The sequence below is a fragment of the Pristis pectinata genome, chromosome 4 (assembly GCF_009764475.1).
Source record: "Pristis pectinata isolate sPriPec2 chromosome 4, sPriPec2.1.pri, whole genome shotgun sequence".
Taxonomy (NCBI): Eukaryota; Metazoa; Chordata; class Chondrichthyes; order Rhinopristiformes; family Pristidae; genus Pristis; species Pristis pectinata.
The window spans coordinates 78,733,181-78,756,535 of record NC_067408.1 but is presented as its reverse complement, the minus strand read 5'-3'; the positions used below and the strand labels follow the sequence as shown (position 1 = coordinate 78,756,535).

Below are 23,355 nucleotides of genomic sequence, written 5' to 3'. Positions count from 1 at the left end.
ATACTATTGCCAAATATGCCAGTAGTTAATTAAAACGGCAAAAAAATGGCAGAGACCACATTCGGCCTCTCTGCACTTGTCTTCCGACTCCCCGAGCCCTTCCTCCATCTACATTTTTTGGCGTGATACAATATTCTTCCTTTGCCAGGCTGAATGGCTACAGTAGAGAATGTTCATCAATGCACAGGAGCAACTCTGAAAGGTTCATGTGACAAGTACTCCTGTGACACACCTCAAGCCCCTTTCAAAAACTGCACTAGTGAATGCCACGGCAGCAGGAGCTGAAGCTGGCATAATATTGCGTGGCTTCTAATGTTAGACATTAGACACTGAGATCTCAGATGCTATGCGATAGCAGAGCCAGAAGTGCTGACGTATCGCGGGCCAGCAAATACGTGCTGGAAAGCGGGTGTTTATCGTCCCTGCAGAAGTCTCTGAGGTTGGAGCTGATCTTTCCTATTGTTGATATTTCAGTCAAGCTGGCCAGTGTCTAAAGAATCTTTCTGTGGGCAGGTCAATTGAAGTCCTCCAATCCTCTAAAGAGCATGGCACTTTTTCGGTAACCTGAATCACTGCCCTGTGCCAACGTCCTTTCCCACCACCTTTCCTCAAGGTGCTTCCCAGGAGCATCCTGTAGTTAAGCTGCCTTCTGCAGGATTTTGCAATAAGTGTGAGAGTGGGTGCCTATTGGTGTCAGGTCAAATGATGGTAGTTTCCTCTTGAACTTTACATATCAATAGCCAGGATCTGAAAGGAAAAACAATGACGGTGAGGGGAAGTTTGCTCGCCTTACCTGCACCTTGTAATTGAGAAATGAAGCGGCAAGGCAGATGGGATGGAAATACTGCAGGCCACTGACCTTGCGGCAGCCGTTCAATGGCCAGCTCATTTTCCTCCAGACAGCTGAGTCATTCGACACAGTGGCTGGCCGGTGCGGCTACAGACAGAAACTTAAGCGTCATTTTCATCTGCAGGATGGAGGTAACGTGTACGTGCATACGATGAACCGTGCCTGGGTAGTGTTCTGACCGCGATGAATAACTGAGTAGAAATGGTGTGATTTGTCTTTCAGAAGAGTAGGAACGGGGGGCATGTGACCTTTATAAGAGCTGTGATCGTTTGAACTATTGGGTGACTGATGGATGTGTATTGCATGGAGCACAGGCTGCCTGTTGCAGTTAATGGGAAGGGAGAATGGGATTTGTATATACTTGCACCTTGACCACACGTGGGAGGGTCAACGAACTTCTTCACATCTCCGTCAGTGAACTGGGTTGGATATGCTGAGCATCGATCCTGTTAATGACCTGCAACTGTCCGTTCCTCGTGAATGATCTGGATCGAGTCGAGAGCTCGCGTATCGCCTCTCCGCTCGACATCCAGTGCATGCTGTCTAACGTAGCTTCCAGCAACCTTCCCGAAGCTAAAATTGTTTCCAGAAGCAGAGGCCTTGTGCTTCAAGCGATGAATGCATGGCATCAAATGATGGGAGGCATTTTCAAATTTACTCCCTGTGAAAAAGCACTATTGCGATTAAACGGTGTGGTTTGTGCTGGATGTAGAATTCGTGAGAAGTTGGAAACATAAAGTTAATGCACTACCTTCACTGGTTCAAATTAACACAAGTCAATCGTGTGCCATTGAGTCACCTCCCATTCTCTAGTCCCGTTTCTGCACCATTTACTTAGTTTTATACAATGCATCAATTCTGCGTTAGAAAAATCAATCAGGTTTATTTTGTTATTACCTGGTGGTAGAAGAGATAACAAATGCACTCGGTTCAGAAACCCATAACGAATTAAGGTTACAGCCAAGTTTGAAAGTTGTAGTAATGACCTTCATCCTTTCTCCATCAGTTGATTTCCTTTTAATTTGGTGATTCATTCATAGTAAGAAGTTCTTTTGTCATGAGATTGTTGACATTTGAGCAAATTGATGGTCGTCTTTGTAAGTGGCTCAGTGTATGTGTCTGACAGATTATTTTGCTGGTGTTCTGCTCGGTCGATTGTCCGGTTGTCTCGTACAACGTTAGTATCGCGTTTATGGCATCTGTGCTTTACTTATCAGTGTGGCTTGACCTCAGGACACAGTCAACTGTGGAAAAACTTATCAACCAAGGACCAAAGAGAGACAAAAATATTCTTCAGGTAAGGGATTCATCGGTGATCCCGATTGAGATTTAGTGTTAGCTTGTGCCTAAAAAGTTTAAAGTGAAAATATGTTTGCTTATATTGCTCAAAGTTTTGATCGTGGTCAAGCTATCAAGATGAAGAACATTTTCTATCCACGAATGCAGCAGATTAGGCAGATATTGAAAGTTTACCATCGGGACTGAACTGATTTTCAGTTATCGGTGAGAATTAACAGCCAAATAAAATGGTGCAAGCAAAAAAGGATTTTGGGGGAATTTTAAATAGAGAGAGCTTCCTTGGTGGCGATTTGTAGCTTATCCAGCAAAAAATGGGCTCAACTCGTTTCATTCCTATTTCTTATGTCACTGTATGTTTATTTGCCAACTTGCCACTGAGCATGTGTGAAAGCATGTAACCGTTATGGGTTTTGATATGACAGATCATTTGTTTGCTTTCTGTTGATGTTCATTTTTCTTGCAGGCACAAACTGGCCTTCCAATCAGCACCTATTTCAGTGCTGTAAAACTGCGGTGGCTCCTTGATAATGTGGACGCTGTTAAGGGAGCCGTAGCCAATAACCAGGCTTTGTTCGGAACTGTTGATTCTTGGCTTATTTGGGTAAGACATCTGATACTTCTGATATTTCCAGCAACTGTTATAAGAGTGTACTCTGATTCTTGATGTGTGTTTTAACAAAACATTGGCTGGATGCTTAAGTTGTGAAGCAACAGGAGGAAAGAGTTAGACACTGTGGTGGAGCAAATTGGTGTTCGAATCATACCCTTTATTTTAAAGTTTGTTTACAAACCAGAAACAGACTTAAGATTGTGATTATTGCATTGTGGGACCAACTTTGAAAGGCTTGAGATAGTTAATGCGATGAATCAAAGCATCGCGGAACGGTTACAGCATGGAAGGCGGCCGCATAAGTCAGAAATGCGAATGTTGAAAAGATTAAATGAAACATGGACAAAATGCAGCAGGTCAGGCAGGATCTGTGGAAAGAGAAACGGTTAATGTTTTGGGTCTGAGACTCATCATAACTGAAAAAGGGTGAAACCAGTCAGTCTCGGTAGCAGACAAGGTCGGGGAGGGCAATGTGTGGAACAAAGGGAGTTTATGTTATAGGGTAAATAATGCGGCGTGAAGGAACTGCGAAGCTCCTTTACGTAATATATTCCTAATATTGCAACACGTATGAAATATTGTCTGGCCTACTCGTACTTGCCCAGCAGGCCAGGCTGTGCCGTTCAAAGGAAAGGAAAATGGGAACGCGGACAAAAATTGCCAGTTCTGATTCAAACACTCAAACGCAACAGAAGTTATCTGCAAAAGGAGGACGTTTGGCCCATTGCGTCCGCGCCAGCTGTTCACTGGAGCAATTTGTCAGTTTCGACCTCTGGTCCTTTCTCGTAGCCTGCCAATTTCTCCTTGTCATAGTACTTATCCAAATTCCACAGTGGAACCTGCCTTCCACCCCATCTGCAGATACTGGATTCCAGATTCTAGCCACGTATTGCACAAACAAGTTTTTCTCATTTCACTCTTAACCAAATCCCTTCCCCCATGAGGATTACAGTCAGTGCCTCTGCTATTCCCTCCCACACGTCCTTCGAATCCTGAAACGCAACTCATCTGCTCCGGTGACCTTGCTACATTAAGTTTTCTAATGCCTCTATGCTATCAATTTTCATAAATCTAGTGTGTTCAAATATCTCCTCCCTTCTGTATTACTTCGGAAGCATCTTCTTCCTTGGTGAAGACGTACACGAAGCACTCATTTAGCGCCTTTTCAGTGCCCTCAGTATCCACGTGCAATTTCCATATTTGTCCTTTCTCGATCCCAACTTCTGCGTACTCCTTTTAAACTATTTAGGTTCCCGTAGAACACTTTTGGATTTCCATTTATGTTGGCAGCTGATCTTTCCTCGTCCACTCTCATTGTCTTTTTGTTATTTTAGTTTTCACTTCCCCACTCATTTTCCGATCAGCCTACTTTGGGCCGGTGTTCACAACCTAACGTGTCATTCGCAGTCTCTGTTTTGCTTTCGTCATCCACGGAGCTCTGGAGCTGTTTGTTCTTTGTTGCACTGGACTTCCTTCATTCCCCGGAACCACAACCGACAATACCTTTTCTCTGTTGGTCCAGGAGCACGGTACTCCAGAAAATTTATTCTGGCACATTTTAGAAACTTCCCCCCTCTCTTCCCTTATTGACTAATGGGTGTTCAGGGTACAGAGGTTCCATGTGTTCACAATCGATATAAATGACTTGAATGAGAGGGTGAAGCAAACAATACCTCGACTGCTGATGATACAAAGCTGCCTATTTCGAGCCGTGAGGAAGGTGTGGTGACGCTTTGGGGGTACTCAGAGAGGCTCAGTTCCCTTTGTTCGACACATTGCCCTCCCCGACCTCGTCTGCTTCCAAGACCAACTGGTTTCACTCTTTTTTCAGTTCTAATGATGGGTCTCAGACCTGAAACATTAACCGTTTCTCTTTCCACAGATCCTGCCTGACCTGCTGTATTTTGACCATATTTAGTTTCAGATTTTCAACATCTGCATTTCTGATTTTTGTGGCCTGGGGGTGTGTAGATGGAATGTAATGTAAAAAAAGAGTGTCCATCCACTTTGGGAGAAAGAAATAGAGAAGATGCGTCGTTGAGGCTATTTCAGGACTTACACCAGCGGCGATGAAGGACTGGTGACGTATCTTCAAGTCAGAATGGTGCCAAATTTTGAGAGTTACCCGGAGGTGGTGGTGTTCCCACGTACCCGACGCCCTCGCCCTACTCTGCAGGAGAGGTCGTAAGTCGCGGAGGTGCTTTCGGAGTAGCCTCGGCAAATGACCGTACGTTGTAAACGGTGCGCGCGATGCATCAGTGGCGGAGGGAATGACTGTTCGGAGTGGCAGACGTCATGTCCGTCAAGTGGGCTGCTTTGTCGTGGATGGTGTCGCGCTCCTTCCAGGTTGTTGATGTCCCTCTGAGGGACCGGACATAGCAGCTTACTGGGTAACTCTTGGACCACAAGCATTGTCGCAAAGATGGTTTTCTCGTGTATTTAGCCTTCCTTACTTGCTTGCATCTGAGTTCCCCAAAGCACCTAAAACCTATGACCACTGGTGATTATAAGTGGAAAAGCAAATAAGCAGAAGAACAACAACCTGTGTACAGTATTTAATAGCCATCCCAATCTGTATGAGTGAATCGGTTGCATCACCTCATTCCATCTCCCGTTTAAGACTAGAAATAGGTGCTTTTCACGCAGTTGTTACGGCCCAGATTTGTTTGGCAATTTAACTTTTGACACGATTCATATCTCTGCATTTTTTGGAATTTAAGATTCCGGGATCTCTATCCGATATTGCTCTTAATTGGTATGAACACTTGCCCAATGTGTTGTACTATTACGTAGCCGAAGGAAGTGTTTGTACATGCAGTAGAAATTTGATTTATGGAAGCTCCGAGTGCATTGACCCATTCACGCCCTATCTTTGTGCTCCAAATTTATCTCTACTCTGTATTTTAGGTTTTGATCGTGAATTCATATTTGAAGTGGTGCAAACATTGTTAGACAAATGTTCCAATTTGAATGCCATGCTTCACAAGAAGGCAAAGTTTAGAACTGAGAAAACCTTGCTCTGAATAGTTCTGTTGCAAGAAGTTGGGCCACTCATTCACTGTTCGTTAGGCAAGTACAGTGAAAGTATTTATTGCTTTAACAGTGAAAATAATGTCAATGGATTCAGTGTTTGACAGGTGCGAACAATGGTGGTGTTCACTGCACAGACGTGACCAATGCCAGCAGAACTCTGCTGTTCAACATCAACACCCTTCAGTGGGACCCAGATCTCTGCAAGTAAGTTGTATCTATTGAAACATTTATATTATTTTATGACAATAGCAAAATCATTAAATGTGTCAGAAAAACTAAATATTCATTCTGGTTTTATTCATGTTGACTTGCTGGATTTTGAACTGCGGGTGCACTCAAAAGGTCTTAATTTGATACAGTACCGAATCGCTCGAGACAAACGAAACAGATGTGCGCCCTCGAGCACGTTGTCCGATAGGACAGGTGCAGGTCCAGAGGGCTGAGTCTCGTCAGTGGCATCGGGGCCTTCCCTTAAGCCGATCGAAGTTTGAAACCGAGGCTTCTGCTGGCTTCACCTCAGGGTTCAATGGCCACCCTCTTCTATCTTCTTTTTTAATCTCCACGAGTACCCTTTTCTGACAGGTATTTCGGTAGCCTGTTGCTCTCTCGCTATCTCAGTTATCAGCGGACCGACCACAAGCTTGCAAGTCCGGTGGTGGGCTAATCCTTCATAAATGAGCTGCGCGATGTCCTTTCGCAGATGGCGTGTTTACTTAAGCTCTAAATTAATTTCTTTCATCTATCTGACTGCCAGGAGCCAGGTTCCTTCACGTTCTGGTGTGCTCAGTTTTCTCAGCAGAAGAAAGGGTGGACCACGGTACCAATGAGCTCAAACTACTTCTGTGAGCTTCAGCAAGAAACTTTGTTTTTGGACAATTAAATACCCTTTTTCATTCAAAAATGCTACGTCTTCATCCTTGCTCTTTCCCTTGCACAGATGTGTCCTGTCTCGTTACTACTAAAACGTCTTGGGCGATGACCGAATTAAAATTTCTGTTTGTGATCCTTTCAGCTTGTCACCGAATTTCTTGCGCTCTGCTCATTTAGAAACTCAAATCCTATGGCACTGCTCTGTAAATTTCACAATCTGCAAATAAATGTTCGGAGAACAAGAAGCCGTTTGGTCCGCTGTGCATTTTTCTGGATCTTCACCAGAGAAATTCAAACTAATAATTCTGAGGTGTTTTTGAGAAATGCGATTAATATTGTATATGCATGTGCTTCTTCCATCTTTTGATGATAATATTTCATTTGAGCACCACGATCGGTGAATGGCAAGAATACGAGTGATTAGGTTGTTATTTAGCTTCATAGAATTCCACAGCAAGATGTCCGTCTACATAAATCTCATTTGGTTATGATTGGCTCGTATCTCTCTCAAATTTTCCTATCCTTGTATCTGTCCAAATGAATTGTAAACATGGTAATTGTACCTGCCTCTACCACCTCTTCTGGTGGCTCGTTGCATTTATCCGTCATCCCCTCTGGAAAAATTTGCTCCTCAGACCCCCTTTAAATCTTTCTCCCTTCACCTTAAACCATTGTCCTCCAGTGATAGACTCCCATCATTTGGGGAAAAAGAATGTGACTGTCTATCCCGTGTGTGACCCTCATAAGTTTATCAACCTCTTTCAAGTCGTCCCTCAGCCTCCTTTGCTCCAGGGAAAACAGTCCCAGCCGAAACAATCTCTCCCGATAACTAAAGCACTCCGGTCCTGGCAAATTCACGTGAATCTTTTTGGCCGACGGAAGCGAGCGTACCGTACGCCTTATTCACCTCCATGTCTACCGGTGTTGCTACTTTTGGGAAACTAGGTTCTTGTATCCCAGCCTACAATGTGGGACGTTGCGAAAGGCCTTGTTCAACAGATTCCCCTGCACTGCCCTCTTCAATCCTCTTGGTCACCTCCTCGGAAAGAATCAGTCAGATTTGAGACACGATCTCCCACGAACAAAGCCGCGCTGACTATCCCTAATCGGTCATTACCTTTCCAAATGCAAATAGATCCAATCCCTCAGAATCCCTTCCAGTAACTTTCCCACCACTGATGTTAGGTTCACCAGCCTGTAGTTTCCTGGCTTGTCCTTGCAGCCCTTAAACAAAGGGCAGAACCTTAGCCACCCTGCAGTCTTCTGGTACCTCCTCACGCACAGCTAAAGAAAATGCAGAAGTCTCTGCCAGGGGCCCCAGGCATCTCCTTCCTTGCTTCCCACACGTCCTAGGCTACACCTGGTGAGGTCCCAGGGATTTATCCACCTTTATGCACTTGAAGACCACCAACGCCACCTCCTTTTGTAATGTAGACGTGCTTCAGGATATCACTGTTATCCCAGAACTCACCAGCTCCCAGCTCCTTATTCACAGTTAATATAGACACAAAGTATTCATTTAAGACTTTGCCCATCTCATGGCTTCATATATGGCTCACCACACAGATCCTTAAGGGCACCTAATCTCTTCCTAGTTATCCATTTTCTCTCAATGTACCTATGGAATGTTTTCGGATTCTTCTTCACCTTATTTGCCAGGGATACCTGGTGTCCCTTTTTTTTGCCCTCCAAGTTTCCTCCTTATTCCTACATCCGTTCTACTTCTCAGGGGACTGGATAGATCCCAGCCACCTATTCTTGAAGTATGTCACCGCCGCCTTTTTTTTTCTGACCTGAGCCTCGATATCCCTCGTCGAGCAGGGTTCCCTCATCCCGCGTGCCTTGCCCTTCGCTCTAACAGGAATGTGCTCGCCCTGAACTCTTCCTATCTCACTTTTAAAATCCTCCCACTCACCAGACGTCACTTTACCTGCAAACAGCTCTCTCGATCGACCCTTGCAAGTTACTGTCCCGAATTCTTGACTTCAACTTGTGGACCAGTCCTATCTTTTTCCATAATTATCTTGAAGCTAAAAGAATTATGGTTACAGGTCCCAAAGTGCGAACCCACTGACACATTAGCTATTTGCCCATCATCGTTTCCTAAGAGGAGGTCGAGTGTAGCCCCTTCTCTAGTAGGGCCATCTGCGTATTGCTTCAGAAAACTTTCCTGGACACATTCAACAAATCCCTGAGGACAATGGTCGATATTAGGGAACTTAAAATCACCAACTATATAGCCCTATTATTCCTACACCTGTGACAGCAATTGATTATAGGCAATCCCTTCATCGTAACAAGGAGAGAGATCTCAGTGATAACTGCTTTGATGACAGTGTTTCATCTAACTTTTTTTGTGCTGCAAAAAAAAATTATCTTCAGAAAAGTTTTAATCCTTGAGCTCCATACGATAGCTGCAGCGTCGTGACTATTGATTTGTAGGAGCATTTCTTATTGTCCACGATGATCTGAAATCCAGAAGTATTCAGTAATATAAATGCAGCGGTAGTGGATTTTTGAGTATAATATTTTAAATGATAGATAGTGATATCTACCAAGCATTTGGTTTAACCTTCAGAGTCAAACTTTGGAGAAGTCAACATATTCTAGTTGGTTGCAGAGTGCTACTTCAATTGCCAAATGATCGATTGGTTCTTTTGTTGTTTTGGTATACAATTGCTTTGTTTACTCTTTTAGGTTCTTTGATATTCCAATGAGCATTCTTCCAGAAGTGAGAAGTTCATCAGAAATTTATGGATTAATAGTGAGTCAAAGCAAATAACTTGCAAATATGGCATGTTTTTCGATTCAGTGTCTCGTATGATCTCTTGTACTTTGGTTGTGTCATTACTGCCTGAAGTGTCATAGAATTTTTGGGTCTGGGTCCCAGCGCGTGTGGAATTATGATCGTAATTTACAATCACAGCATTATGGCATGCCTTGCGCTGCTCATCAGATTGAATCGCGCGTTTCTATACACATCGCGTACCGGTATGCAAGCGCGAGCACGTGCAAGCAGGTGTACGCAGAGAGGGCAACGATGATGCAGGTACACTCGTGCACTACTAACTTGACGTCAGTCCTGCTAAATGGAAGAGGGTAAGTAGACTTAACAGACTGCAAACCAAACATCAGCAGCTGTGTCTGAACAGTAGGAAGAAACTCTACACCCTCACGACTTAAGTGATCCTAATGCCCAACTAACTTGCAAGTAACTGAGTCAACACATGGAGTCCGTGCTAAGTTGAGCACCGACGCAATCACGATGTCGTCTCCTTTAGCAGGAGCAATTTGAAGGATGCAGATTGGCACAGATCTCAAGCCTCCAGCTTGTTCCAGGAATGTAAAGCTGGAGCCACGTGACATTCGAAGGCTGCAACGAGGAATACTGATCAGTTGATGAACAGAGGCATGCCATCACCCCTTGAAAGTGCAAATACCGTAGATGATCTAAATTGGCATGCGTCAAGTAACGTTGCATAACTTTCTTCTGATGAAGTCCAATGTGTTTTGTCATATCTTAGCCACATCACAATTGGTGAACAAGGGCTTCATCCTGGATTTGTGAACCTTTTCTTCATCGTAGGCTGGCAGAAGCACTGGAGCGTTAACTCCCAATAAGAGGATTGGGGCTCCCGAACGTGGTGGTCACATCGTTTGGGGTCTTCGAGCATCAATTTAAATGACTGACCCCAATGCATCACCTACTGCACCTTTTACTGGTTGAATATTATGCGGGCACAGCTCTTGCCCGCTCGCTTGCGGCAGTAGGTCGAGGAGGAACGAGGCAGAAAGATATGCATGGGTGGTCCTCTGTAGATTTGGTTTCACCAAGAGTAGTTGCCCATTTATTTAACTTAAGCTGCAGGCTATTGAGTAGGTGCTAAAGAGGCAGAATCCGTCTGCACGCAAGTCTTGAAACATTCTGATTTAGGATGGTAAGTGGAAAGATTGTTGCCACGCTTGCACCAGATGATAGCCAATTCCAGGGAAGATCATCTTGCCATTTGCTCCACCGCTTACCAAGTACCACTCTCACCACTACTGAGCACTGCCATTTCTTGGTTCCTAACCTTTAACATCAGATGTTGCCCTGGACCCAGGTATCAGTTACTGTGGCTGCACGAGCAAGTCTGAAACGAGGGACTCTGAAAAGCTTTGCGAGGTTTCTCAATAATTCTGAAGAAACCAGTAGGGATTGCTGAATGATACGCTCCTGTCAAAGAAACAAGTGCAGCCCTGAACTCGTGCAAGGTCAGACATCTTTACCGCATTGAGATTAATATTCAGGTCTCAACTAAACACATCAGGCATCCATTTGTTATTTGAAATTACGGTAAGAGTGAAATGGTTAGAAAACCTAAAGGGTGAAATATTGGGCATCTTGTAGAAAGCATTTCTGTTGCTCATATTATCTGACACTCTGCTGAAAATGATGTCATAATAATTTTCAATAAGTGCCCCACAATTAACAACCGTTCCATAAATTCAAAGCTAGACCTCGTTGATATAAAACTGATCTAAACTGAAAATAGCTGCCTTTTGAAGCATGATTTTAATAAATGTTATGGTAGAGAGATGTTCAGTGTTCTTTTTGTTATATGTTTAACTTTTGAATTTCAGTCGCTTGCTGTGAATACTTTGAGTTGATTTTAGCGTCTTTTCTATGTATCCTTTATTCCGTTTACTAAATGTATTAATTGATTTGTTAAGTCAGTGAACATTTGGATAAACCTGAATTGTAATTCAGTGCAGTCGGCTGCTCATTTAAGTAGCTGGGAGAGACGTGTTTGACAAAACACAAAATTTTGAAGGTGGCCAAAAAAGTTAATTGGGCTGCTTTTAAAAGGAAAATTAAAATGCGGGCATAGAGTACCAGAGGAAGAAGTTAAGCAAGGCATTTAATAATTGCACATTCTGCTCAGCTTGAAGCTTTGGGCACCACATGTTTGACAGGACGTCGAGGCTTTGGAGAGGACGGAGGAGATCGACTGGTGCAGGAATAAGTATGGGGAACTTGAGGTCTGTGCAGATGTTAGAAATGAACAAAATATCGAAGTGTTTTCCGGAGTCAAAAAAGAGAAACCGTTTCCACTACGGGAGGGAAAGTTGACCAGAGGTCGTAGATTTAAGTCTCGGGGTAAGATACAGAAATTTATTTCCACCCATTGAGTTGTACCTTAAGGTGGGCTGTCTGATCAATAATCATTTTGACCTGCAGTTTTGTTCTACGACATAGCTTCAGGACAGATTGTGCTGGCGTGATGAGGAAATCAGTGATATATAGATTATTTGAAATTTATTTCACTGTGGGATACGAGGAGCGGTGAAAGCTGTAAGGCGGGCGCAACGTGCAAGGGGTCTGTTTAACCTTTGAATGGAAGAGGGCAGAATGACCTCCTTTTAAACGAAGAACGACCTGTGGTGATTTATCCTGCTGTTCTAGGACTGATGGAGTTGTTTGCCATGTACAGGGGATATTAATTGGTTCTATTAATTGTTTCTGTTGGAAAAGATTGTTCATAAACTTTTCAAATTTCTCTCTTCGTATGAAAGACGTACGTACACCTTTGACAGAAACAAATTTATTTCACCACGGTATTGATGTTAAAATGTTAAGACGATCCCTTTTAGGTTTAAACCTATGTGACGTTGAAATGACAAGCAAATGCCATGAAACCAGACACAAAAATCAATGTTTGGCACAAGTTCTGCAGCATTGGCATTAAAATTTCATGCTCTCTTTTATTCGATTCATGGAACAGTGCAGCACAGGAAAGGCCCTTCAGCCCACGATATTGTGCCAAACCTGGTCAAAGTTGTGTTTATTGTCATATGCACAAGTGCTTGTATGCACGGGTGTAATGAACTAATTATCGCTCATAACCTAATTAAACTCATTCCTTCCGCCTGCACGTGATCCACGTCCCGCCACTTTCTGCATATCGGTGTGCCTATCTGAGAGCCTCTATATGTAGCCGTATGACTACACCACCACCCCTGGTGGCGCATTCCGGGCACCCACCACTCTGTGTATGATTGGGGGGAAAAAAAAAGACTTGCCCCGCACATCTCCCCTGAACTTTCCTCCTCTCGTTTTAAGTGCACGCCCTCTGGCATTAGACATTTCGACCTTGAGAAAAAGATGCCACCTGTCTGCACCATCTATGCATCTCATAATTTTATAAACTGCTCTCAGGTCTCCTTTCAGCCTCCACCACTCCAGCGAAAACAACCTTGGTTCATTCAACCTTTCCTCCTAGCACATGCCCTCTCATCCAGGCGGTATCCTGGTAAGCCTCCTGTGCGCCCTCTCCAAAGCTTCTCCGTCCCTCCCACGATGGGGCGACCAGAATTGAATGCGGTGCTCCAGATGTCGTTTAACCAGAGGCTCATAAGGCTGCAACGTAACTACCTGAATCTGAACTCACTGGCTCAACTAGTAAAGGCAAGAATGCCATATGATTTCTTTACCACCCTGTCAACCTGTGTGGCCACTTTCAGGGAGCTATAGACTAGGACCCGAAGATCCCTCTGTACACCAATGCTGTCAAGGGTCCTGCCATTAACCGTGTACTTTATCGTTCGCAAAATTGGATGGGTTCTTTTGGGAGTAGGCGAGCATTAGTTGAATTTGCAAATAGCTGTGGTTATTTATCAGCTGGTCTGATGTCATTTCTGCGGTTAAGCAATTTATTTTTGCTCTCGATTCAACAAATAGAACCACATCCTTTGCATCCATTTGCAGAAAGTACATTTCTTTGCCGTCGTAGGGACGAGAAAGAATCGCGTGAGAGTTCTCAGGAGACATTACGTGAACGTTCAACAAAATTGTTTTTTAAATCAAGTCGTACATTGTTTAAAATGAATATACTCTGTGCACATTATAACATCTGTCACTTTATTCTCTTTTTAAATAGAAATGTGGGGCACTGACCAACGTACCCATTTCAGGAGTAAGTATATTTTACGTATTTACAGTCTTCACATGCCGAAAACTCCAGAGAAGTTACCTTTTCACTAAAAATGATTGTATTGCAAATTTTGCATTCAGTCAAAGAGTGCTAACAGCTAACCTCGATTAAAATTCTGGTATCGGTTTAAAAGAAGTCCTAGTCTCCGACAGGCACGACATCATCAAGTTGGCCAAGCGGTCACTCGCATTAAAGAACTCTTACAGCAAACATAGAACGCAAAGCTGCAATTTTTGTTAACTTTTAAAATGTTTTACAGAGTGATAGTTTATAAATTGGACTCACACTCCAGTATTCTTCATTTCAGTGAATGGTGAATCATTACAAATTCATTATGACAAAAAATGATTTGTGCTTTAAACTAATAATATTGAAATATTTTTAAGCTATTCATTATATGTGTAAAATGAGCTTTAAGGGCCAGAGTAATATTGCTGATCAATAACAAAAATGACCACTGTATAAAACTTGGACAAAGTGTGGAGTATCTCCCAGACCAGTTTGTAATTTTGTTAATATCTCATCAATTTCCCTCGCACGTGGTGCAGAAGGCAGAAAAATAGCAGCCTGTGGACGAGAGCTGAGCTGCTAGCAAGAACTTGGTGATTTCCGTGACGGAGTGCGTACGCGCAGCAGTCCTGATGTCTATGTAAATTTTACCACGAGATTTACCTTAATAGTTTTGCAGTTTCAACAACAAAATAGTGGACTAATTGCACCGGAGATGTCGTGCTTCTGCAATCTATTTTTGGAAAAGATAATTTCACTGAATTTTCCCCTGATTAATGTTGCCAAGAATAGGTAAATTTGTCTGTTCAGCATCAGTGGTTTTAAGATTTAAAGTGTTTAAAATACCGTTTCTGTTTGAGCAATGACTTTTAACTGAAGAGTTTAATAATGGCAGGCAAGTTGAGTTGAATTTGTTCAATTATGTTTATTGTTTAAAGGCCCTCAAGAAATGTTAGCAAATAGGTCTGAACTCCTGATTCTAAAATTTAAGAAAGAATCCAAATCGCGACAGTATCTAGAGTATCAGAGTTTTCAAAACTCTGAATTGTCACATCCAACTGGTCAAGACTTGAATACGATGAACTTTTTTTTAACTTTATTAATCATTTGAGGAAAACCTGCTTTGGTGAGATGGAGAGCACAGGAGAGAAATATTCCCTGGTGTTTGTTTGTGTGTGTGTGTGTGTGTGTGTGTGTGTGTGTGTGTGTGTGTGTGTGTAGCTAAATAACAACAGTTGTCAATAAATAGAAAACCTCACCTGTACGGGAGACAGTATTATAATGACAGAATGTATTTTATTTTAATTAAGGTAACTTGTCACGATATACCCTCCATTTGCGTTAACGACCTTATAATAGATTCCGAATAATATTTTGTAGTGTGAAACTTTTTTGAGAAAGCAAAGGTAGTTATAATTGTGTTATCTTTATCAGTGTTTAGGTGACCAATCTGCTGCCTTGGTCGGGCAAATGTGCTTTAAACCTGGAGAATCAAAGAATACGTAAGTCTGAACGGTTAAAATCTCTTTCAGTTGCCATGTCGGCCAGTGAAGGAGCTAATAACTTGAGTATCTGACTAGATTTGCTTTGAAGGGGAATTCTTTCCTTCAGCTTTCTTCAAATTGCCACAATGATGACTACATTTTTATACTGGGTTAGATCTTGTCGGTGCAGGCATTGAACTGTCAGTGTATTTTTCTCCGTCGTTCAGTTCCAGATTATTCAGCGGTGTAATTTGTTGCAAGTTTTACTTGATCGTGGTTGGGACGTTCAGGCAATGTGTGTGCGCGCTCTGGTGAACAGCAAGGGCAAGGGTGTATCTCTAATTATTGGCATTTAATAAACATGAATGAAATAGCACAACGGAGGAGGAGTGTGAAAATGCAGACTTTATAATCTTTGAAATCTGTTAACTTCCTGATTTTCTTTATCGGATATTTTTTGATAGATATTTAATCCTGCAGCATCTTTCAAGTACGCTGACATATTTAAACTTTGCAATAGACGAGGAGTTCACATTGCTGAGTTTCTGACCAGAGATGTTGATCGACACTCCATTAATAACATATCTTTGGAAAATGTCCACGGGTCGCTCAGTTCCTGCACCAATTTTCAGCAACAGCTCTAATCTACACATGATTTCAAAGTACAGAAATGTCTCATCGATAACCTTTTACGCGATGCCATTTTTGCCAAACTAACAGTGGTGAAACAGAAGTCAACCTGGAAGTCTAGGAACTGATAACTCATGCTGTTTATTTTAGTTCCCTTGAGCTTGGTGGCCAGTTTGCATCTTGATAACAGTGTGCACCTTTTAGGTCAGTATTTGTCATCAAGTAGGAACCCTACCAATTGGAAGTGAAAATCAAAAAAACTGCAGATGCTGAAAATCTGAAATAAAAATAGAACATGCCGGAAACGTTCAGCAGGTCAGACTTCTTAAACTTTTCCAATCTGCCTCTTTTCTACTACCCACCCTCCAGGCAACTTAAAATTAACTTCTTTTCTCACTCTCTTTTTTAAGAAGGCCCTCTGACCTGAAACGTACACTCTATTTTTCTTTCCACACGTACTGCCTGACCAGCTTAATCTTTTTATTTCATTATTTATGAGCTAAGTACCCTGCATTGCTTTGGTTTCTCATTTGTTAAGTATTTATAAATTGCTGATAATTCTTGTCCTCTGTTCAGTTTTATTTTAATTAGCTGTTTCTTTTTTTTTTTGCTTTCACTGTCCAGTCTTTCTACAGAATCTTTTTCCTCAATCTCAGTTTTGTCTCTCGATATACCCCAAATAAAGGTATTCTACTTGGTTATATTCCAGGAAAACTGTTTCTATTTCTTCGATTTAAGTCTTGATATCGAACTTCCTATCCTTCCGGTAGCTTTTAGTCTTTTTTGCATGAGGAACAGATGACAAAAATTTCCTCTGTGCTATTGGTGGTTGTACTTCTAGCATGACCTCGCTGTTGTCTCTCGATGCACTCATTGGAGATTTCGGCAGTAAACCACTCTGTACCCGGATAGCTTAACTGCCAGGCTTGAGAATCACTATCTTCTCTTGGCCACGTTCCCTTCCAACTCGGCTTGCCACTGGGTCCCTGAACTTAGGAAGCCTCCAGTTGATTCAGTCGTTTCTAACGTACACTTTTTACGTGCGTTAATTCTGTTCACATTTGACCACTCAAGCCTTCCAGGTTAGTTACTTGTAAAAAGAAATTTCATTTGATTTTCCTTTCATCAGTAACCTGGTTTCCCTAAGGTACCAATGTCAAAATCTTTCTCATGTTTACAGTTTTGACTCTAAAATTTTAGATTAATCTGTGCATTTTGCAGATTGAAATTGTGACAACTTAACAGCAAGATGATTTAAGTATTTTCCTCAATTAGTTTTACTCTTTTTGTTTGTATTGTGCAAAGAGACCTCGTCCGCCACTGCTAGAGTACTTGCAGCATTGCCGTCTTACGACGAGGCATCAAACTGAACTCTCGGAGGTGGATGTAATTATTTCAGTGGAGCTATTTGAAGGACAGAAGAGTTTGTTCTTCTGCAGATATTTTTTTTCAATCAGACCCATCGACAATAATTAAGTAGTCACGCTGTGTCAGTGCGTGAAATTTATTGGCAACGTCCATTACTGTAAACTAATCTTTCGCATTTCGTGTTTTATCTCCTGCATTTCTTTAGATACGGTACAGGCTGCTTCCTCTTGAGTAACACAGGTCGGAAGGTTAGTGTGTATTTTAACGTCTGAGGGTAATGCTTAACATCGAGAGCATTTGTAGAGAAAATACTGAAGCACTGAACATTATACATGGAGTCTGGTGGCTAAAACCTGCTGTTGTATTAATTTTACGTTTCGCAATCGTGTAGTTGGACATTTCCTTGTTATGTGCATTTTCTCGTTCGGATTTTAACAAAATGTAATTTTACTGAATTTGTTCTTTTGTAGCCTGTGATGTCTCAACATGGCCTTCTGACAACGATAGCATATAAATTGGGCAAGGACCAGCCCACGTTCTATGCACTGGAGGCAAGTTGCATTTCTATTGATCCTAAATTTGTTGGATTTAGTTCTTCATCTTTTGTTTATGACACAAAAGTACTGCACAAATTCTAGTCATTGGATCCAGTGAATGTTTTCTGCGCTCCATTGGAGCTTCCTCTCACTCATTTTCATCCGACCCTTTTTGAAAAACCTTCTGTTTCCTTTCCATCATGTACCTGTCCAACTTTCCTTTCAGCGCACGGGATATGCTCGTTGCGTAATGATGTTCCCCCAGAATTCTTTACTGAATTCTGGAATAACTGTTTTATATTTGCAGCGCGTCATTTTGTTTTCCACCAGCCAGTCCGCAGTCCAAAAATTAGCAACTCTGCCTCAGCGAATTCATTGTTAATCTTTAACAGAACCATTAAGACACCATTTGGTCACTTTACAAGAGAGAAGGACCCAAGCAGGTTCCATCTTTTCTCTTGGAAAAGGTTCTCGGTGTCGACGTTATTATTACCATCTTTTTTTTCATCTTCTCCTTTGTAATAGTAAGAGTCTCTGCATTGGAATTGCTGTCATCTGAGGCTCAAATGCAAACGTTCTCGCCTGAGTCAACAGATTCTCACTTTGTATCCCACTCCAGAAATGTGAGCACAGAAATCGAAGGACACCGAACTGAAACCTGAATCGTTCCATTGTATTGTTTCAAAGAGGAGTAGGGGAGAGAGAGAGGTTTCATCCCTCATATCCTCCAGAATTTCGAATTCTTGGCCAGAATCACAAAACAGGTCATTTAGTCATTGCGACAGATGATCGCAGAAGCTCGCAGGAATCAAATTAACTCCTGTGTTTCTTCTAATAGAATAATGACAGCACGTCAAAAGACTTTCATCAGCAGCAAAGTGCTTTGGGCCGATTTGAAAGCGGCACAAAACGTGCTCTGTGAATGTAATTATTTTGTCTCTGTTTGGTCTAACTAGTCTCAGATAAGTACTTGTGCTTTTCACTTTTAACCCCTCTTAAATGATTTGGTGTCTTTTTTTCTTAAAGCGGTCTTAATATCGTAAATTGCTACGTCAGCGATTCATATATCTGTATCTTCTTGGATTCTTTCCTGGACTCTTGTTTTCTAAGAGCCATGAACCCTTTATTATTATTATTATTATTATTATTATTATTATTATTACCAGAAAACTGCATCACTCAGTGCATCCTTACTGAGATCTGTTCATTATTTTGCAGTCTAATTAATGTCATCTTATACTTGGAGTAACATTTCGTGTTGATGAAACATGATGTGCCACATTCAAATTTCTTCTAAAAGCATTAACGGATGAAAGGGATGGATGATCACCTGAGCAAAACTTGATTGCGCTCTATTTTGAATCGTGCACATTGTGCGCGTCATTACTTGTACTGAAACGTGGACTCGACAGTGATATTCCTGAGTTACTGTGAGAGCTTTTATTGAATTCTTGATTTAATTGTCGTCTCGATATCGTGGTTCACAGATACTTCGGCATTTTTACCTATTCTTCGGGAGTGAAAGTGCTGACTGTATATTGAATGTGGAGGTTGGTGTCCGCCATCCTCCATATGCTTCCTGCAGAAGAATTGAGGGATCACGTCGGCTAGTTAAATCCCTCATTCCAAATCTCAATGACCACCGTCTGTTCCGTGACCATATTTGTCAGCCACTCGTCCACCAAATCGTTGATCGTTAAACAGATTTTTGATTTCAAAAATCAAATTGGCCCAAAGCACTTTGCTGCTGATGAAAGTCTTTTTGATGTGCTGTCATTTTAAACAGATGAAAATTTCAGCATTAAGCTAAATTTATAGATCTGGATTTCCACAAGCGGGAGCCGTCATTGCACCCTTTCCTTACATTTCTCCTGTTTCCCACCATTCCAATTTTATTTGCTCTAGATCTATCGGAAGCATCTTGCTTAGAGTCATTTCACTCCTGAAGCTGAGCGGCAGCAAGTTTTCAAATGGCACAATCGGGTGACGCGCAGGACAGAACCAGCCCTGCCCACACAGCTCCCCTGGAAACGAAGACAAAGATGCACCCCTTGCTTTATGGATGTCAAAACTGGGAAGGTTTTTCAACAGGCCTGAATGCCCTGAGTATTTATGACGTTAAAAACAAAATGTGGCTTTTAAAATCTTTCAAATTCTCATTTCCAATGCTTTAAATAAAGAAAATCACCCAAACACACTCTGAAGTCTTAAAAGTAAGCACTGATTGACCAGTCTGCCTCATAGTCCCACAGCTGCCATTTAGCTGAGTGGGTTAGCAGATGGTGTAACTGTGCCTAACCTGGCATGGATCAGTGACCAGATTCACCAGAGTAAATGATGGAGAATCTGAGAAAGCTCAGCTTCGGAGAAGTACAGCGACGCCACTCGACGATCCATCCCCCTTATTTGTCTGTCTATAACTATGAAAGAAAATGAAGCAGAAGCAGGCTATTCAACCCCCGTGGCCTGTTCCGCAATTCATGAGTTTTATGGTACGAACCTCATAATCGCATGATCCAATTATTATTTGTCTTGAATATATTAAGTGACAGAGTCTCACCAGTGTTCTCAAGTAGAGAATTCCAAAGATGCACTGCTCGCTGTGTAAATAAATTTCTTTTCATTTCTGTATTGAATAGCAATTTTTTTTTAAATTTTGAAACTGGCCCCTGGTTCTTGACAGCCAGTCAGGAGAAACATCATCGCAGAATCTACTGTGTCTAATGTCATAAGAACTGCATATGTTTTAATGTGATCACCTCTTGTTTCTCCAAACTCGGTTAGAACCAGTTGACTTAATGTCTCTTCATAGACCTCCCAGGCATCAATGTGGTCAGATTCCTTCGATTGCACATGTACCCTCACTTAATTAGGGAGACCCAGACCAGTATACTATTCCACGCGTAGCTAAGTCATCGGAGGTTTCCTTGCCACGTTTGACCAAATGCAGTAAGATTTTGTGGGACGCGAACCATATCGAGGACTCCCAGTGCTGCGATCTGCGAATTGCAGATGGTCCGTCCGGGCAGGAGGTTCAGACGTGTGCAGGAGTTTTGACAGAGATGCTGGATGGAAGTTACGATTCTGTGAATGTGTCTGTGTTAGGCGCTTGACTCGTCTGTGGGACACCTCCTTCTAATTCAGACATAAGGCCCCCATGTGGAGGATTTTGCAAGGTTGACTGTCCATTTCTGACGATAGGTGACAGTCATTGCCAGGCGATTCATCTGTTCCTCTTTTACATGGCAGAACAACATGTAGACCAGACTGGGTAAGGGTGGCAGATTTTCTCCGCTGAAGGACATTAGTGAATGTAACTTTAATGATAACACAAAAACTTGATAGTCAGCATCAGAGTATTTTATTAATTTTGAACTTTTTTTTTAATTACCTCACTTTAATTTGGCAAATTGCCAGGTGGGACTTGAATTTGTATCAACTGGATCGCGACACAAGCTTCTGCTCAGACACGTGGTCCTTTGATTAAATATAGGATGTGACTTGTTTTTACGAAATGAGCACCTGAAAAAAATATTTCCAGTATTTTGCTCCCAATTCACATTCGAGGATTATAATGTTTATTCAATAGCACTTGTACTTTGAGGGTGAATGATTTTTACCTGCTGCAAATCGACAACTGAAATTTGAGGACTCTCGGGAATGGTCTTCCTTTCAAGGTGACGCTCCTTTATTTCTCAGGTTGGGATAAACAGAGAGTAATTGTCAGCTTCCTGGTTGGTGAGCTGCACTTATTTAACATTAATGTGCATAATATAATTTTTAAAAAAACAAATTAAATTTGGGTATGGAATTATTTATTATAAGACCACTCAGTTGCATTGAAAGAGTGATGTTACGGTACATCCGTTAATTACACTGTTTCTCATTAGAAGTCACTCTTTTCCCTATTTCTTTAGGGATCAGTCGCAATAGGTGGTGCTGTAGTGCGATGGTTGCGAGAAAACCTTCGTATCATTAACTCAGCCGATGAAGTTGGCAAGTATTTTTAGTTTTATTTCTGAGTACGGGAAACAGAGTAAATTAATAGGAAAACACAAGTAAATTTGATTTTTTTTACATCTCTGGGTTTTGTACTCTTCCTCGAACAAGCTAATAGTACCATTTCATTGAAACTCCACATTTGAGTATCAACAGCATAAAGATTTCACCCAATTATTTATGGGAAGCATGAAAATCTATAGCACTGTATGATAAACATCATTTCTGTCAATGGATGATCTTCTTGTAAATAATATTCTACATTTATATGGCTGCTGATCATTTTTTCCAGGTACTCCTGCAGCTCATCATTAAATTGAAGGATGTCAGCTTCCACTGAGTCTTTTGAAGATCCGTATTGTACATTCTTGTTTAGAGAAAGTAGTAACCAAAGTGCCCTAGCCATTTTTTTTTATGTACAGCGTGGTAACAGGCCCTTCCGGCCCAACGAGTCCGTGCCGCCCATTTTAAACCCAGTTAACCTACCCGGACGTCTTTGGAACGTGGGAGGAAACCGGAGCACCCGGAGGAAACCCACGCAGACACGGGAGAACTTACGAGCTCCTTACAGACGGCGACGGGAATCGAACCCCGATCGCTGGCGCTGTAATAGCGTCGCGCTAACCGCTACGCTACCGTGCCGTGTGTTGTGCTGGATCTTTAAAAAAAATTTTGTTGAATGTGTGCTAACGTTGTCTTCCTCTTGTCTTTCAGAAAAGCTCGCTGCGTCTGTGGGCTCCTCTCACGGCTGCTATTTTGTTCCGGCCTTCTCGGGATTATATGCACCATATTGGGAACCGAGTGCAAGAGGGTAAGAGGTTTATTTTCATGTCTACATCAAAAAGAATGTGATTGTTTGCAGTGTAACTCAACTGGATTTATCATTGTTGCACTCATAATGGTTTGACGTGCAGAAACTTAGAGCAGTTCATGCCATCAGTGCCAATAGAACCAGTTCTGCCATTGTGTATACTTTGTAACTCAGCAGTTGTATTTGTCCACTAAAGGATATATGGTGACCTAACAGTGCTGCAAAATTTTGTATTGTGCAGTTTACACAGGCCAGAGAGAACCTGTGCAGATGAAAACAAGTATATTTTATTTTGGAAGGTTAATGACTTTTCATCAGAACTGGGAGTAGTTAGCAAAGAGGTTTAAGGTGCAGAGAAAAGAGAGAGGAGAGAACAAAAGGCAGTATGTGTGAAAAGGTGGAAGGCAAAAGAGGTTAAATGATAAAGGGGTGTTGGTGCAAGGTGAAAACAGGAATCAAAATCTGGAGAAGGTGTCGACTGCAGATTTATTTTCTGACATTCCCAAAGAAAGTGAATGCTGGGAATCGTTGTGGAAAACCTTGTCAGGGAGCTTGACGATGTGAAATTGTGGAATCGCACGTTGAGCCTGTAAGGGTGTAATTTGCCAAGTTGGAAAACGAGGTCGCTGTCCCTGAAGCATATAGTGCAGTTCATTGGAACAGCGTGGGAGCTCCTTGGCAGAGAATTCCAAGTGGGACGATGACGAAGAATCGCGGTTACAGGTGACTGGAGGCTCGGGGACGGTGCCGGGAACTCCGCGGATGTGTCGCTCGACGCGGTCACCCGATTTGCATTTAGTCCTCGCGATGTAGGGACCGCGTGGTGAGTGGCGGGAGTAGTGTGAGTGTGTGAAATTGGTGAAGGTACAAGCCGATCACTGC

The 23,355-nt window shown here is 42.1% G+C and overlaps 1 protein-coding gene across 2 annotated transcripts in view; it reads left to right on the top strand.

Annotated features, from left to right (window-relative positions):
* Window positions 1-23,355, top strand: part of gk (glycerol kinase) — a 406,492-nt gene that overhangs the window by 366,507 nt on the left and 16,630 nt on the right. For both annotated transcript variants that reach the window (XM_052015179.1, XM_052015178.1), the window contains exons 5-14: window positions 2,068-2,147; window positions 2,613-2,750; window positions 5,887-5,996; window positions 9,360-9,426; window positions 13,583-13,618; window positions 15,080-15,147; window positions 17,333-17,375; window positions 17,598-17,678; window positions 21,581-21,659; window positions 22,377-22,473. In XM_052015179.1, the coding sequence (XP_051871139.1) occupies window positions 2,068-2,147; window positions 2,613-2,750; window positions 5,887-5,996; window positions 9,360-9,426; window positions 13,583-13,618; window positions 15,080-15,147; window positions 17,333-17,375; window positions 17,598-17,678; window positions 21,581-21,659; window positions 22,377-22,473 (799 nt within the window). The remainder of the gene's footprint in view (window positions 1-2,067; window positions 2,148-2,612; window positions 2,751-5,886; window positions 5,997-9,359; window positions 9,427-13,582; window positions 13,619-15,079; window positions 15,148-17,332; window positions 17,376-17,597; window positions 17,679-21,580; window positions 21,660-22,376; window positions 22,474-23,355) is intronic.